Here is a 19,012-nt window from a genome sequence, read left to right on the forward strand (position 1 = left end):
GAAACCAATCCACCAACAACAAGGCTTCTCTAGCTCCTCAATCCTCTACAAATTCTCCAACAATCTTCTTCTTCCCAAAAAAGATAAGAATCAAGAAAATATATGAAGAGAAAAAAAAATCCCCCAAAATAAAAATACAAGCTCTCTTACAAAATGGGAGGATAAAATATTGGCAATTGCCATATCATATTTTTTATGGGATCTTAAAAATCTATTTCCTCAATAGGCTTTTACAACAACTTTCAAAATAAAAGATTGAGTATTAAAGTGTAGTGATATATAATAAGTAAAATATTATAACTTATCTCTTTTCATCACTCAAATTATGTTTATATTTATATTTATATTTATATATATACATGATTTAAAAATCAAACAAACTAATTTCATTAAATAACTGACTTCTCAACATTAACCGACAATAAATCAAATCCATCATTATATAAATAATACAGTTAAAATAATCAAGGTAAATAAATAATTAAAGATTAAAATCGTTATATGACAATAAAGCCAATAATGTTAAAATCAACAAATGTTCAATAAATTAAATCAACTTAAAACATAAATGGCCAAATATAATCTCAAAATCTCAATATAATCATTAACCAACTTTTAAAAGCTGAATAGTAATAATTGACAATCGTTAAATTTTAATAACTTTTAAAATAACAAAATTACTAACAAGGTCATAACTAGTATCAAGTAACCATACAAACAAGGTCAATCAAATGCCAAAATTAAATATGCTAAATAATAAATCAATCACCACTCAGAGAACTTAAACAAAATAACTTAATAATCAACTAACCATGCCACATACTCACAATTCATGAAGACGATGATGACATGGAAAACTTGCCAAGACTCATAACAAGGACTTGACATCAAACTTAGACCTAGAGTATAGGAGGGGATCCAAAGACATCTCCGAACCAGATATTGCCCTTGGGAAGAGGCACAATCACACCTGTCAAGCTAGGGAAGCTTGCATCTAGTTGCCCAGGAGGAATGAATGCCTTAGTACCTGCAACCCTACAACCACAAAGCAATACATGTGCATATATATACGTATATAGTAGACAAGTGGAGGAATGTCGTAACAACACTTCCCACTCGCAATGAGTGATGTGATGTTGATTCATCCACGCATATAGTCAAACAATAGTCATACAATGAGTAATAGATCTTACATAAATTAAAACTAGGGTTAGTATGTCCATCTCATAACAAGCAATAATCAATTAAATCTATCTATCTAAACATCAACATGACATAAATACATATAGAAATGAAAGAATTATCATGATATCTGAATCACATAAGGTTGCAACGAAGCATGAGAAAAAATCCATAACATCCAAAGTTACGATACATACAATGTCTATCAATGATCATCAATGACGAACATATTAAATTCAAAATACATCTATGCATCATGCGAATCCAAACAAGTCTGTCATATCCATCACACAAAAATAAATGTCTAATCGAGTCTATCAAAATGGAATAAGAGTTTTCTCAAGTGTGGGCATTACATTCTCCCCCCCTTTGCCTATGCTTACTCCTAGAAGCCTGAGAACAATTAGGGTTACAAATCTCTCATGTAGGCTACATCCTCCCAAGTGGTTGATGTCTCATCATTCAGGTCCCACTGGACCCTTACTTTCTCTATCCCTTTTCCTCTGAGGGAGATCTCTCTATGCTAAAGAATGTGCATGGGCTCTAAAGAAAGTTGCCCATCCTCGACCTATAAGTCATTCCAATCAAGAACATGAGGTATGTCGGGATGATATAATCTCAAAACTGATACATGAAATACATCATGGATGAGAGACAAGCTATGTGGCAATGCAAAGTGATAAGGTACATGACCAATACTCTCCAAGATCTCAAATGGTCCTACATATCAACGCACCAACCTAGAGCCTTTTCCATAATGGATTAGGATCTTTCATGTGTGTACTCACAAGAAAACCTTGTCACCTACTAAGAACTACCTATCTACCCTATGAGCATCTGCATATTTCTTCTGCCTATCCTATGCAATTGTCATGTGCTATCTAATACGAGCAACCTACTCCTCCATATCATGTAACATTTTTGAACCAATATGTACCATGTCCTCTAATATATCCCAGTTGAGCATAATTCAACATGGTTTCCTATATAGAGCCTAGTAGGGGGATATGCCTATGGAGCTATGGTAACCATTATTATAAGAAAAATCCACTAAGTATAGGTAATCCTCCCATCTGGACTGTTGATCCATAACATACATCCTTATCATATCCTCTTAAACCTGATTCACCCAATTTGTCTTCATCTATGGGTGACATGTTGTACTGTAGTTTAGTTGAGTCCCCATATCATGTTGTAATGTTGTCGAAAAGGTTGAAGTGAAAATAGGATCCCTATCTGATATGATCTTACGTGGAATCCCATGTATCCTGACTCCATCTCTGACAAAAATTTGTGCAACTGTGGATGTTGTGTAAGACAATCTAATTGGTGAAAAATGTGCAACCTTGGTCAACCGATCAACGATGACCATAATGGCATCATGTCTATGAGAAGAATTGGGTAATCCAACTATAAAATCCATGGAAATGATGTCTCATTTCCACTCTAGAACTACATGAGACTGTAAAAATCCTATCAGATGCTGATGCTCTACATTAACCCATTGACACCCAAGGCAACATGAAACAAAATCTTCTATATCTCTTCTCATACCTGCCCAAAAATAGAGTTGTCTCAAGCCTGCATGCATCTTCTTGACACCAGGATGTGTTGAGTAAGGTGCATGATGGGCCTTTGTCACGATCAATTTCCAAATTCCATCAGATGGTGGAACATAAATTTGTCCAATCTACCTCAGAATACCATCTATATATACTAAATAACTTGACTACCTTCTCTCCAAATCTCTACTTGATGCCATCTTTTAAATAACCTCCTGGTACCATGCATCCGCGAGTAATGCTCTTAAGTATGTGACTCCTCAAATCCATCTCCAAAGTCATTGTTGATATCTCATGTCTCCTGTAGCTTAGTGCATCTCCAACTACATTCTCCTCACCCTGTACAAGCTTTACCTTGAAGTCATACTCACACAAGAACTCCATCCAATGTCTTTATCTGGCATTTAGATTCGGCTGTGTGAATATGTACTATAAACTACGATGATCTGAGTGTAGCTCAAACCAATGCCCTATAAAAAAATGTCTCCATTGAACCAATGCATGTACTACTATCACTAACTCAAGATCATGAGTGGGGTAGTTCAACTCATGATCCTTGAGTTTCTATGACTCATAAGCTATCACTCTACTATTCTGCATCAATACTGCTCCCAAACCCTCCACTGAAGAATTAGTACAAACCATAAAGTCACCCAATGGATCTGGAACTACAAGTATCAGTGCACTACTCAACTTCTCCTTAAGTGTCCTAAAGGGTGCCTCACAATGATCTGATCAGATAAACTTCTTACCTTTCCTCTAAAGGGAAGTAATGGGGTGAGCAATCCATGAAAAATCCTGCACAAATATGCGGTAACAACCAATCAATCCATAAAATTGCACACCTCACTCACATTAGTGGGTGCTAACCAATCTACTATCACCTAAATCTTTGAGGGATCGACTCTGATACCCTCTCCTGAAATAACATGGCCTATGTATCTGACCTCTGTCTAGAAAAAATCACACTTCACCAAATTGGCATATAGTTGATTCTCCCTAAGACATTGCAAGACCTGTCTAATATGATCATCATACTCCTCCACTGATTTGCAATAAAATAAAATATCGTTCAAGAAGACAAGTACAAATCTGTCCAAATAGGTCCTGAACACACCATTCATCAAGCTTATAAAGACTGATGGTGCATTCATAAGACCGAATGGCACAACTATAAACACATAGTGTCCATATCTAGTACAAAAGTTGTACGATGTATATCTGCCTCATGGATCCTCAACTGGTGATATCCAAACTTAAGGTCAATTTTGGAGAAAGTGATAACATCCATTTTCCATTGCATTGAAATCACATCTATGCATCTACAATCTAACATTTAATCACCACATAAATAATGGTATTTCTAATTTAACTCATTGACAAAGTACATTTCAATTATAAATAACTAATCCACCACATATGTTAAGCATGACAAATTCATTCATGTTCTATGAATCCAATTAAAGGAAAAGCATGACTAACAAATGATAAGAAATTACTAGTAAGAGTATATCATTTTCTTCTTTCTTTTTGCTTACATTTTGATTAACTTATATTATTTCTTTCTGAATGTACAATTTAAAGTAAATCATGGATACAATGTTGGTTGCTTTTACATAGTGATACAATCATGAGTATGACTCACTCCATATACAACAATTCCCTATTTAATACATGATAAGAGTGTCTCCATCACAAAGTGATCAAAACATGAATCTACTCCAAGGGTTCAAAGTCAACATGAAGAAAACTCAAAGTCCACGTATGAAGACAATGCCAAAGAAGAGGAAAAAACCCCAATGGCAAAAAGATTCAACCACCCGACCAATGTGGAACCTACAAGGAACCACCCCCCAAGCTAGGAAATGTCACTAGGTCCCAACTCGATAGTAAACCAAGGTTGACACTTTATCAAAGGGACTAATACCATACAACTTCCATGCATACAACAATGCACCAACTAGCCAAGAAGGAGGCAAGAGATTCTAGAGGATGATTAAATATTATAAAAAAATGAAAAAGTAAACAAGGGACTCACATGTATGAGGGAATGTCATCACATGCCAAACCAAGAACAAGGCACTAGACTATGGGCATGTGGAGCCATCTCAACCGTCAGAGAGAAAACAAGGGAGATTAGCTTATTGTCTCCATAGTCTTCCCATGCTCACCCTAAAACATCCTCCCTAGGTCTAAGTCATGAGGAACTGATAAGTTCTTTTTTTAAATTAACTACCTACCCATACCAATTCATTAATTAGTTATCACTTAATTAAGATATGGTAAACTCCCTTTTGCCCAAAAGGTCTACACTTCATGCATACTTACAAGGAACCTCGTGAAAGTCCATCTCTCATGATCCTCGGGTGTCATAAAGGAGCCCACTCCCTCTACATGGATCCAAAAACAATAACATAAGAGGCTCTTCCGCAAGTAAAAATCTAACACAAACACCAACAATGCCAAACCACAACATACACGTACCCCAAAAATGCTGAATAACAACACATATAAGAATGAGCCTCTTAACTAAATAAATATGACCAACTCATGATACCACTGCACTAAAACATATCAACATTGTGAGGTCTTCACACTCGCTACCACAAAATCTACATTATGGTTATTTCCTCCTCATGACAAAATCATCATGAGGGCATACCAAAATGGGAAAGTAAATCTCATGATATGCAAGTAGAAACAAAAAACTCACATTAACCATTGGTTTTAAATCGAATGACACAAATGGCCTCCAGAAAAACAGACATAAGCTAAAGAGACTCTTAGTTGGGGAAGGCTTGACTCAATGGACAATCCATAATACGATAGTATGAATGTATACTCACGTACATGTATATAAATAATTATATCCAATATAATTAATATTACCACATGACATAATAGAAATAATATCAGTAATGCCATCAGATACAACATCGCATTATAATACTAATACTATTATTGCTTAAATGCCATTTTGGTATATTGATATTTAATCATTATTTAATCATTTAAATATTCTAATTTATTGATAACCATAAAATGCAATATATATATATATATATATAACTGTTTTAAAAATAAAATAAATAAAAAATAAAATACTTTTGGTGGTGTTGGCTGCACTCCACCACACGTGGTGGGTGGTGTTGTCCAGCACCCCACACTACGTGGTCAGTGGTACTTTCCAGCACCCTCCACTAGGTGGTGGGTGATGCTCCGCAACACCCCCCACACTACGTGGTCAGTGGTGCTGGCAGCACTAGGCCACTATGTGGCTGTAAAAAGTTTTTTTTTTTCAAAATTTTTTTTAAATTTTTAAAACTTTTTGTTTAAAATTTTCTATGTAATTTTCTTCTCCTCATTAACAGTTTGAATGCAAGGAGTAAATAACAAAAGAGAAGGAAGAATGAGGGGGAAGCTCTTAATAGGATATCCAGAAAGAAGAAGATAGCCCCAAACCCCAAAAAAATTCCTCAAACAAGAAATTACCAGCAAGATCTCTAAAACAAAATTAGTTTGCTCTAAATCCAAGATTTCTTGTTTTCTTTCTCACAACTCATAGCTGAAACTCAAAATGGGGGTTTTCTTTCTTTTTTTTTTTGTTGTTTCTTCTTCAACAACATTTTAAAATCATAATGTTTCATTGCAAATCTAAAACTCATTTGAATGCAACCAAAATTGAACATGTAGAGGGTGAAACAAAGATTTTCCCCAAAAACTTATGAAGAGAAAAGAAAATCCCCCAAAATAAAAACCCTAGCTCTCTTACAAAATGGGAGAATAAAATATTGGAAATTGTCATATCACATTTTTATGGGATCTTAAAAATTCATTTCCTCAATAGGCTTTTAAAACAACTTTCAAAATAAAAGACTAAATATTAAAATATAGTGACATATAAAATATTATAACTTATCTCTTTTAATTGCTCAAGCTACATTTATATTTATATTTATATATATACATGATTTAAAAATCAAACAAGCTAATTTCATTAAATAATCGACTTCTCAACATTAACCGAAAAGAAATCGAATCCGTCATTAAATAAATAATACAGTTAAAATAATCAAGGTAAATAAATAATTAAAGATTAAAATCATCAAATGACAATAAAGTCAATAATACGAAAATCAACAAATGTTCATTAAACTAAATCAACTTCAAATGTAAATGGCCAAATATAATCTCAAAATCTCAATATGAGCATTAACAAACTTTTAAACATGGAATAGTAATAATTGAAAATCGTTAAATTTTAATAACTTTTAAAATAACAAAATTACTAACAAGGCCATAACTAGTATCAAGTAACCACTCAAACATGGTCAATCAAATGCTGAAATTAAATACGCTAAATAATAGATCAATCACCAATTAGAGAACTTAAATAAAATAACTGAATAATCAACTAACCATGCCACATACTCACAAGTCATGACGACGATGACGACATGGAGAACTTGCCAAGATTGATAGCAAGGACTCGACGTCAAACCTAGACCTAGAGTGCGGGAAGGGAACCAACAACATCTTGGAACCATATATTTCCATTGGGAAGAGGCACACTCACACCTATCAAGCCAGGGAAGCTCGCACCCAGTTGCTCGGGAAGAATGAATGCCTTAGTACCTGCAACCCTGCAACCACAAAGCAATACATGTGCATATATAAATATATATATATATATATATATATATATATATATATATATATATATATATATATATATATATATATATATATATATATATATATATATATATATATATATATATATATATATATATATATATATATATATATATATATATATATACGTACATAATAGAAAAGTGGAGGAATGTCACAACAACACATCCTTCTCGCAATGAGTGATGTGATGTTGATTCCCCCATGCATACAGTCAAACAATAGTCATACAATGAGCAATACATCTTACACAAATCAAAACTGGGGTAAGTATGTCCATCTCATCATAAGCAATAATTAATGAAATCTATCTATCTAAACATCAACATGACATAAATACATATAGCAATGAAAGCATCATCATGATATCTAAATCACATAAGGTCTCAATGAAGCATGAGCAAAAATCCATAATACCCAAAGTCACAAAACATACAATGTCTATCAATGATAATCAATGAAGCACATATAAAAGCCAAAATACATCTATTCATCATATGAATCCAAACAAGTCTATCATATCCATCACACAAAATTAAATTTCTAATTGAGTCTATCAAAATGGAATAAGAGTTTGATCAATTGTGGGTATTACAATAATCATCTTATTGTGGGTAGGTTCCCACCGTTGTTTTTCCCTTAACTGGGTTTTCCATGTCAAAATCTTGTTGTTGTGTGTTGTGTTGTTAATTTGCTTATTTGTTTATTGTTGTAGTTTGTTAGATCTGTTGTTATGTTTAAAGTTTTATAATCCGGTGAAGATTGATTCACTCACCACTCTCAATCTTTCTTCTTTGTTGCTGATAAGAAGGAGATATTAACCCTGTATACTGAGCGCATAATGGATGAAGTTGGAAACCCCAAACCAGAATATACACAATTGCAAAAGAAGGGTTTCATGTAGTTTGTTCACTTTGTAACATTTGATGAAGATGAATGGGTAAGATATATTTTGAGCCATGTTCATGTTGAATTCATATGGTTGGATAGACCTTACAAGATAACCAAGTAGGCCATTCATGCAATCACATGTCCGCACCAAACTGATGGAAAACCTAACTTGAGGAAGGTAACAAACCCAACTGTCACAAAACTAATTGGTGCTCAATTTGACACTAGATCAATGACAATTGGTAATATCTTAGAGCATGATGTCAAATTTGCATCGATAATTATTGGGTACAAAGTTTATCAGTCTAGGAGGTTGAATTCGGTCTCTGGTACTGCAATATATGCAGCTTATCAGATGGTGAAAGAGGATATGCAGTATGACTTGTGCATAGTTCTTCTTGAGGAGCTCCTGAGCAATTTGAAGAAAATCAAAACTGACAAGAAGAATTCTTTCAAATTTGGTTCACTGAATGTTTTTCTAGCACTATTCTTTATGAATGAGATCCCTAGGATAGGCAGTGTCCAATGGGCATATGACTTACCAATAGCTACTCAGATCAAACAAGGTCTATAATGATTAGGAAATAGAGAGAATCGGAGAGTTGCCCTATGGAGTTTCCTCAAAACCTTCCAAGGAAGAATGAAGAATAGGGAAAGGATCCCTAAGGAAGTGGTGGACAAATATGTAGATACCATATTTTTCATGGTCGACAAGGACCAGTGCCATATGGAAGAAATAGAGCCAAGGACAGTGTGGATAATGCCAATGGGCTACAAGGTTGATGCTCAAACTCATGAAGGTTATGCTCAACATCTTTTGAAAAAACCAATTGACCCTCGAGATGAAAAATTTGGCATTTTCGAAGAAAAGGATGTGGAATTGCATAAGAAGTTCACTCAGCTCCAAAGGAAAATAAAGGTAACTAGAATGGCTGAGGTAGTGGCTGAACAAATGGGCTTTACTAGAGAAGCTATCAAGAAAGCCAAGGAGATGAAGGCTCAGATGGAAGCAGAAGAGAAATCAAAGAAGCCTAAAGAGCCTAATTGTACTCCTACTCCGGTGAAGCCATCCCCTCAATCAACTACTCAAGGCACATTTGGAAAAGGAGTACTAAAGAAGAAACATAAACCAAAGAGAGCTTATGTCAGGAAATCAAAGAATAAAGGAGAACTTGTTAGAGTGGTTAGGAAACCAAAATTCGGTGGTGCCCAAGAAAGTGAGAAATCAAAATCTGAACATTCTCTAACTGGAAGGCTAAAAGAGGAAGGAAGCTAAGGATAGAGCTTGATGAAGATCTTGAATCTAGAAAGGTGGAAGGTAAATACACCATCATACCACTATTAACTACAAAAGAATTGATTGATGAAATAGTTATTGATGGTAATCTCAAGAATATTGGTGCATCTTATGAAAATCTCGTTGAGAATGATCAGAGGGAAATTTAGGAAGCCATTGTGTTGCATTTGCATAACTTCAGCAAGTCATTAATTGAGTTACAATGTAGTATTCCATAAGATTTATATAACATTAAAGATGCTAGAAGGCTAACTGCAAGACGATTAGATAAGGAAATGAAAGAGCCTGAATTCATCATTATTAGTGCTTGCATCTATCAAGAAGAAGTTGATACACTCATGGAGCAAGCCAATCGGAAGGAATTTTCAAGCAAAAATAGACAAAACATGCTTATGGTTGGCAGGGTTGAGGAAGCTAGAAAAGAAACTGAAGAGATATGAAAAAACTTCTTAAAGAACAATCAGTTTCCTATCAATCCCAAATATGATGATGACTCTCAGAAGGAAGATCAGATAGAGGCCAATCTAGATGCTCAAGCCAATATAACCCTTGATATTGAGGTCAGACAAATTCCTCCAGTTGACAAGGCCAACCCGGAGACGGTGGAAGGGAAGGTTGAAGAGACTAAAGAAGATGATACTACACCAAGTGGTGACACTAATGCATAGGTTGAAGAAAAGGATAAAGATAAAGAAGTAGCTCATATTAAGCAGGAACTAGATATAGGAAAAGAAGAAGCGGAGAAGGACAAGGTTCATGATAAGAGTGGAGAGGTCAATAAGGGAAAGGGGAAAAAAATGATGTCCCAATAATCATGAAAAAATTGACACACCGAAGGACAAAGGAAAAAGGATATTCCCACAAATCTCCATCAATTTTGATAACCTCTTGACATTGGGTGGATAGTTGCTGCTACAGTTCAGGCTCAAGCTAGTTAGGACTTAGTTAAGTCAGAGAATGAGGATAAAAAGTTGATTGAGATGTCTATAGGTATTTTGCAAAATGTGGTACCGAAACGGCAATTAGATCCAAATTCTATCCCCTCCGGAAAGTTACTACATTTAATCAACAATATCAATACCAATTTTGAATCATTGGGAAAGGAAACCACTAAGAAAGTATTAGACAGATTCAAGGAGGTGCATAGGTAGACATTCCAGAAGATGATCGAAGATGACATGGTTAAATTGAACAAAGGACTGCAGACAATCTCTGAGACACTAAGTGAAGGAGGAAAAATATATAAGTCATGCCTCATATTTCTCAAATTCACCTCAGATATAGATAAGCAGATCAGTGTTTGTCAAGGCAAGCTTGATAATATATCTCAATCAATTGATTCCAATGCAGCCCTTACCAGTAGTATAGAAGGTCAGGTGATGGCTCTAATTGATCAAATATCATGCCTAAATTCATAAAAGGATGGAATACAAAGGTGGGTTGCTGAACTCCAGAACCTCATTGCCCCCTAGATGGACACTATGTTGAGCAACAAAGTAGATTGCATGAAGACAATGGCACCACTAGTTCTAATTGAATTGAAAGATGTGGAGATATATGCCTTTGTTTTCAGTGCTTTCATTACAGTTTTAGACAACTTGAAGAATGGGTGGGATACCCACTTACAATTTTTGAACTCTTTTTGTAGATATCCTCAAGTATGTATAGAATATCTAGTATATACACTTGTATATAAGTTTTTGAGCAACACCCCAACTTTGGCATTGTTTTCAAAGGGGGAGAGTAGAGTGAAAAATGTACAGAGAAGGATACAAGTTTTTGGGTTGATAAAGGTTTTTGAGTTTTTGGTCCAAGGAGGAGCCTTAGAAATTTTGATCTGATATACAGGTTTCAACACTTGGTCATTTTTCATGAGTGTTACCATCAATGCCAAAGGGGGGTATTGTTGGCAATTGACACTCATTTGGTGGATACTAATGCATGTATAATGGATTAGGATTGTCATTGATGGCATATCTTCATGGAAATCCTATTCGATAGTTATGGATTTTGGTAACCGGTAGAGAGAGTGCTCGAGTAATCTGTCACCCATATTTCAGGATAAGCAAAGCACTTTTGGTCCAGAATCTTTGTGGTGATTTTTGTGGATAGATTCATGCATGGGATGATAGGGCCAACATGTAGAAATCATTTTGACATCATTTGGTTGATCCACATATGTTTTTGAAATCCTGTCTAAGCCGACACTCGGTTACATGTTATATTGCATAATATGAATGGCCAACTTGATGAATATTTTATTTTGTGATTGCGGATATATATGATTTATGTCGAAGATATTTTTGGAGCATGATATGAGAGATTAGTGATCAATAAACCTATTTGGCAAAGTTTCATGTGCGCATTCTTGATCGAGTAGTTGTCTAAGAAGCAGAACAGGGCAGAGTTGCAAAGGTGTTATAGTCATACTTTTTGCACTTAACCAAAACTCATCCAAGCATAGTTTGATGCTATTTTGGAGTTCAATAATTGTAGTTATCTTTTTAAATGATCTATAAGTCAGTGAGACTTCCATTTTGTAATTGAACCTTCGGTTCTAGGTAGTGTGCCAAAATGCATGTTCATTCCCTTTATGTAATATTTGTGTACTCCTAATCACAGTATATGAATATTGTGGGTTCCAATCCTACCGTGCTTTTCACCTTTCCGAGTTTCCACATAAAATTCTTGGTGTTATGATTCCGTGGTTGATTATTTTGTGTTCCTGCATTTTACTTTCTTGCTTTTTCTTCTGGTGGTTTGAAAGTTTGAAAGTTTATTTACCAGTACAACACTGATTCAGGCCCCCCTCTCAGTGTTGCTTGATTCCAACAGAATATGTAACTTTAAATCTCTAAAAATGCTTGAAGATGAATGCTTCATAGATGCACAAATAATGGGGTATGTATGATATGTCAAAATGAATTGATCGGATTTTTTTATATAGCTCGCTCCCTAGCTAAATTATTGATTAGGCCAACCTCCAACAGTTATGTGTATCTATGAGAATCAAAAACCATTGGGAAGATGTTGGCAATTGACACTCTATTGGTTGGTTTAAATATGTTGTCATTGATGGCAACATGGCATCTTATTCTGGCTTCATATTTTGGTTTAGTTGTGTACTGGAAGGCACTTCATAGACTCTACACTGGCACTGACACCACCACCAGCAAGGTGTATGAATTTCTTTGGTTACCAGCAATGCAAGCCAACATTATTTAGAATAAGGTTATCGGTATTGGAGGCCAACATCTTCTGGATCTGGCATCGGCAATTAATTTTGATATTCATGTATTTATGTTAACTAGCGGACATGTATATTGATATAGTAATTATCTTTGTAAGCTGACATAAGGCATGATAAATTGTATAGGGTATATATCTCATTTTAACTCACATAAGACATTTAATAATCTAGAATTCTTAGAATTATTCTCCCTATATCTCATTTTAATTATCCATAGATAACACTAGAAGACTTGTCCTCATTTGATTCTCTACAAATTTTTTAAGATAGGAAAAAATAGGTGAATATAAAAATGAGCCAATAAAGAGTTATTTTCTATATGATATTTATTATTACATAAGATTCTCATATGTTAAGATAGATAAATATCAAAGAAATCCAATGTAAAATTTGTATTTAATATAACTCGTTATCGTTGTTGGTTAACAAATTTACCATTTAACTCTATTTTTCTCTTGGCCAAACAAATGGCAATTGAAACCATCAATTGAGACAGATGTAATTATATTTTACACCTACTCTTTTCTTATTTTAGAAGGCACAATCACCTTCTAATGAAACATAACAAATAGAAACCATGCATTCTTTTAACCAAAAAGTAGGGCAGAGGAAAAGCTTTTAAACATAAAGTTTAAAAAGGAAAAAGGAAATAAGTAAAATTAGGACTAAGATAAAATATGAAGATTCTATATTGAACAATCAAATCACAACAATCTCTAACGTAATGACTATTATAATATCCATTCAAATATTAATTATTCATAACAATACTCAAATATTAAATTTAAATTACTTTTGAAAACAATAATAAATTATCTAAATGGAAATGCATTCCACATAAAAAGATTAAACCATAAGATAATTGTAAATCAATGCTTATAACTATTAGGAATCAATTAAAAAAAGAAGCGTTCATTGCTCCTTCAATAATTGTATTACATCCTCCCATTTTTTTTGAAAAGAATCCCTCAATTCTTATTTATAGGTAGGTTTTGAATAGCTATAATTAGATGTAACGACTTCTTGAGGGTATTCATTACAAAAATAGGTAAACATGACTTCAAGAAAAATGACTCTTGTAGAGCCATGTTGCAGGCTTCTTTGAATATCCATGGGGGACATGTATATTCCTAATTTACATTTTTCATGCCAAGAAGGCCATATTCTACTCTCTATGATATCCAAAGGACCAAAATTTCAAGAATAATAATCAATCAGCTAGAAGAATTCTACAATACTAGAATTTGGCAAGTGAGTTTGTATAGGCACATGGAAAATACATTGCATAGGGCTAGGCGAGGAACATTCAAGGTCTTCAAGATAAATTTTCTAAGAGGGACACCCTAAAGAGGTGAGGGTAAAGAAATAGAATAAATTGATTTTAACTTGTCTCTTTGCTTCTATGCAACCTTCTTTGCGATGCCAAAAGCTTAGAGATTTTTTTGTTGTGTGTTTAGGACGAAAAAAAAAAGGTTAGGAAGATGATGGTCATTTTCAAGGATTAAGACATTAAATGCATTTAATTTTGGTGTCTAAGGTACTACAACTTCTCTTGAAAATTGTGCTAGCATGCTTCTCATTTATTTTACCATCTGTTAGTCATGAATGAACTGAACTGGCCAATGCCACGAAAAGACAGTTTTTTGAGATTTAAAAATTCTTGAGTGAAGCAATTGGTAAAATATTGAACTACTGAACCAGGCTAGCAAAGAATACATTGGTTCCAAGATTTCTCATTTGACCGACTACAATAATGCATACATCTTGAAGATAGAGAATGTTCTAAGAAGGGTGGGTTGGTCGGGGATTTCTTGAACTTACGAATCCAAAGGAAAAGTTTGAGGAAATGTTAACATGGAGATTAGGTACAAAGGTCCAAAGAAAGTTCAACCGTAAACAAGACTTCCCAATGCTAAGTGAACGTGTTGGGATGAAGAGTGAAATATGAGCTCGAATTTAAGCTTAAGACAAAAAAAATGAAAATTTAAAAAATTGAAGCAACAATCATCTTATTATTTTTCAAATATTTTTATTTTTAAAAATATATTTCTCAATTTTATTCAACATCAGTTTTTAAATTTTTATATTTTAACTTTTTATACTTATAACATACTCTATTAATGATAACCTTAACTTTAATTAAAAATAATTTATCATTAATACTCACAATAAATTTTTATATTTTAATAGTGACCATCACTTTAACAATAAAACAACAGCAGTTAATTGCTTCAACAAGTTTAACCCCAAGAGGAGTTAATTACTTACAACAAATTTAATGCGGGGTACTTAATTCAATGATGGGGTCACCTAAGCATCCACATAAAACGCAACTTTAAGGAAAAAAAAATTAACCTCGAAATATGTAATGCTATGCTTGTATAAGTTGTGTTTTATGTGGCTGCATAGCCACTTCGTCATCTCAACATCTTCAAGTACCCCTTCAATATTTTTACTATACAGCAGTATTTGTTTTGCTCGTGTAAGTTTCAGGGCCATTATCACATAAAACGTTCAGATAAAATGATCAAGTTGCTTGAACGCATTGTAACGCAACTTCGATCTGTTTTTATTGGGCATGTTTAAAAATTTTAGAGATCTTCTGCGTCCACTCTCGGTATGAATTAGAACATATTAATAATGGAAGTTGTAATTGCACAAGCTGTTGTTGACAAACTTTCTGGGATCGTAGCCCAGAAAGTGTCTGAAGAAATAGCGCTGGTTTGCAACTTCAAAGAGGACTTTGAGTGGTTGAATGCGAACTCCACAATTATAAGTGGTTGTCTGGCAAGCGCAAATTCACAGGCTGTGCAAGAGAAGCCGGTCAAAACATGGCTGCACCACGTTCAGGACGTTGTCTGGGACGCAGAGGACATTGTCGAAGAATGTGCTGTTCGGCCTATTTACACTAGCAGTGTAACTCAGTCTTGTGTCTGCAATCCTGATGAATTGATTTTCCGTTACAGAATGGCGAAAAGAATTCAAGAAGTCAAAAAACGAATCAGATCCGTTATGGAAAGTGGACAGCAGCTTGAGCTTTTCCAAGCTAGACTGCATCAGCCGTCAAGCAGTGCAGCGGGGGAAGCAGCGAGGAAGGAAAATAGGCGCCTGCCCTTCGACTCACACCCTGTAGGGATTGAGCCCAAACTTAAAAGCCTCAGGCTTATGATAGATCAATCAACTGTTCCAGTCATTGCCGTGGTAGGGATGGCCGGAGCAGGGAAGACATTTCTTGTTCGAAATGTTTTTGAGAGAATCGACCAAGGTTATGAGTATAAGATTTGGTTTTCCATCTCACAATCATATACTGTTCGTCAATTACAGATGGATTTAGCCTCGTACACGAATGAAATAGATAAGCAGAATTTGAACGATTTAAGTGAAAACCGAAGAGCGGAGTTGATTCATGGGGCTTTACAAGGAAAGAAGTCTCTCATCGTGCTGGATGACGTCTGGAGGGCAGCCAGTGAGAATAATATCATTGAGAGACTTGGTCTTCCAATTGCTCCTGAGAGCCAATGTAAAGTTGTGGTTACATCAAGAGATAGGAAAATTTGCGAAAAGCTTCGCAGTTTACTTTACAACGTGGAGCTTTTATCAGAGGAAGAGAGTTGGCAGCTGTTCTGCGCTCATGCTTTTGGAGGTGAACCCCCAGTTTACCTTCAAGAGATAGCTCCTAAAGTTTCACAGAGATGCGGGAACTTACCATTGGCTCTCAAGATAATAGGAGCTTCTCTCGCCCGTTGCACGGAGATAAGAGAGTGGGATTCCAAAGTCGATCAGCTGCCGGAGTTTAGTGGTCCTAACAGTGACGCAGTTACGCATATTTTCAAGCTGAGCTATGATTCCTTGCCTCCAACTCTTAAGCTCTGTTTTTCTTATGTGTCTTTCTTTCCTGAGGATGAGAGAATAGATGCTGAATATCTCATAAATCTATGGATAGCCGAAGGATTCATTCCTCAAGGGGAAGATCAGTGGGCTGTAGCTTGGCATTATTTAGATCAATTGGCCAATCTATGCTTGCTTGAAGTAGAGGAGGATGAGTATCTAGTCAAACATTGCAAGATCCATGACTTGGTGCTGGATTTGGCAATTGATATCTCCAAAGAACACCAATGTAAATTTTCTGTTGATGATGACTTCAGATCAGCGAGAAGAATTTTACTGCGCAAGAAAGAGATTGAGAATAAGGACATTGTAAAAGGAAGGGCTTCTTGTCCCAAGTCTCTTCGGACGCTGTCACTGTATGAAACTCCCATTGAAATAATTGAGAAAAAATTCGTGAGCCCTATGAGATTATTAAGGGTTCTCGATTTGAGCAAAACTCAGATCTCCACATTGCCCCCTTGTGTTGGGAAGCTTAAAATTCTCAAGCTTTTAAATTTATCACGAACAGGAACTAAAAAGGTACCAGAATGTGTGAGAAGTCTTAAGAGTCATCTCTTTCTGGATCTGTCTCACTGCGGGCTAGAAAGTCTTCCTAACTGGATCAATAAACTCAAATGTCTCCAGCATCTAAATATAATTGGTTGCAAAGGTGACCTGCTGAGTCAAATGCCGAAAGGAATATCAGAGCTGGTGGCTTTGCGGGTACTGAGATCGAACAACTTGAAGCTCTCTGTTACAGAGGATGGGCTCCTAAAGTTGGAGGATGTTGCTAAATTAACCTGTCTTCAAGAGTTAAGCATAGAAGTTAAGCATGCAGTGGAAGACGGAACCTTTGCTCAGCAACTCGAGATGCGCCATCTGTCAGTTAAATCTACTTTATCTAGTGCATCAGCTCAGCCGCCGAATCTTTCCAGAATGCGGCATCTACAAACACTAAAACTCAAGAAATTCGCTGTGCCGAATTGGGTGTTTGCGCTACATGATCTAGCGCATCTCGAATTAGCTAACTGTGAATGTCGCAATTATCCTGAATTACAAGCATTGCCTCACTTGAAAAAGCTGATATTAGATGGTAATAGAAGTTGTAAAAATCTACCAAAGGGATTTGGAAAGCCATCCGGGTTTCCCAAGCTACGCTTTCTGCATATTCAGAATTTCTCTCATTTAGAGGAGTTGCCGGATTTGGAGGATAGAGCAATGGCCGTCCTGGAGGAGTTCTATGTAGGATTTTGTCCGCGAGTGAGTAAAGTTCCAGAGGGCTTAGAATGGCTGACAAAACTAAGGAAGGTCTACTACACTGGGGATAGAACCGATGGCTTGAACAAAAGTAGGAAAATCTGGGATGAATTCAGACAAAATATCGAAGATGAAAATGGTCCACGAGTGAAAATCATTTTAACAATTATTTAGCTGTTTTCTAATTATGAATTCAGGAATAAATTGGGTGAAGATCGGCAAGTTTGGCGTAAGATCAAAGCAAAAAGAGCGCTTGTGCACCTCGTAAGATAGTATTCAGCGAATGATTTATTTACTTATTTAGGAACGTATGAATTTCTATGAGAACAAAATCATGTTTACAGAAGTTTATTAATCATCCAATAATTCTTATTAGTAGTGGAAGTTTTTCCAATTAGTTTGTCAGTCAGGAAATCATTTACTTTCTTGAAGTTTTGAATTTAAATAAAATATTTTTCTTCAAATCTTTTAAGTCTTACTTTCTAAGTAGAAGTTAAAAGATATTTACATAATTTGCAATTATCTATTAACTCAAAAGTGTGGTGTTTAGATTAATTGCAGCATATTGATAAATAGATAAAAAATTATTCATATTCAATTAAATGTTTGTACTGCAATACAATATTTGGTAATGGTTCTATGTATGCATATTGTAGATTAAAACAAATTAATCTATTTTCTAAAATCTGTATGGATGCATTTTATACACGGCAAACGATACATTTTGTTCAATCAGAGAGGTATTTGTATTTAATTATCTTTTAAGTTTGTGCTCTTCAATGTAAATGAGGTTTCCCTAAATCCATTTATGCTTGTGCTTTTTTCTATTATGTGCATACAATTGGTTATTTTGTAATGTATATTTTAATTTTTAATGGTGTTGTTCTCAGGTTATTTTGAAGGTATGTTTAGGGCCCTGTTCTAGAAATATTTGAAAGTTCACTATTATTTTACGAAATTAATCTTTTTATATCATTATAGCAAATACTTTTTTCTATGTATATTAGATTG

General features: G+C 35.0%; 1 protein-coding gene across 1 annotated transcript; it reads left to right on the forward strand.

The window, feature by feature from the left end:
• The first annotated feature begins 15,312 nt into the window (after window positions 1-15,312).
• Window positions 15,313-18,407, forward strand: LOC131074564 (putative disease resistance protein RGA3). The gene has a single exon (XM_059209076.1). The coding sequence runs from the start codon at window positions 15,518-15,520 to the stop codon at window positions 18,173-18,175; it is 2,658 nt and encodes an 885-aa protein (XP_059065059.1). The 5' UTR covers window positions 15,313-15,517; the 3' UTR covers window positions 18,176-18,407.
• The last annotated feature ends 605 nt before the right edge of the window (window positions 18,408-19,012 follow it).

This window comes from Cryptomeria japonica, chromosome 7 (genome assembly GCF_030272615.1).
Source record: "Cryptomeria japonica chromosome 7, Sugi_1.0, whole genome shotgun sequence".
Classification (NCBI taxonomy): Eukaryota; Viridiplantae; Streptophyta; class Pinopsida; order Cupressales; family Cupressaceae; genus Cryptomeria; species Cryptomeria japonica.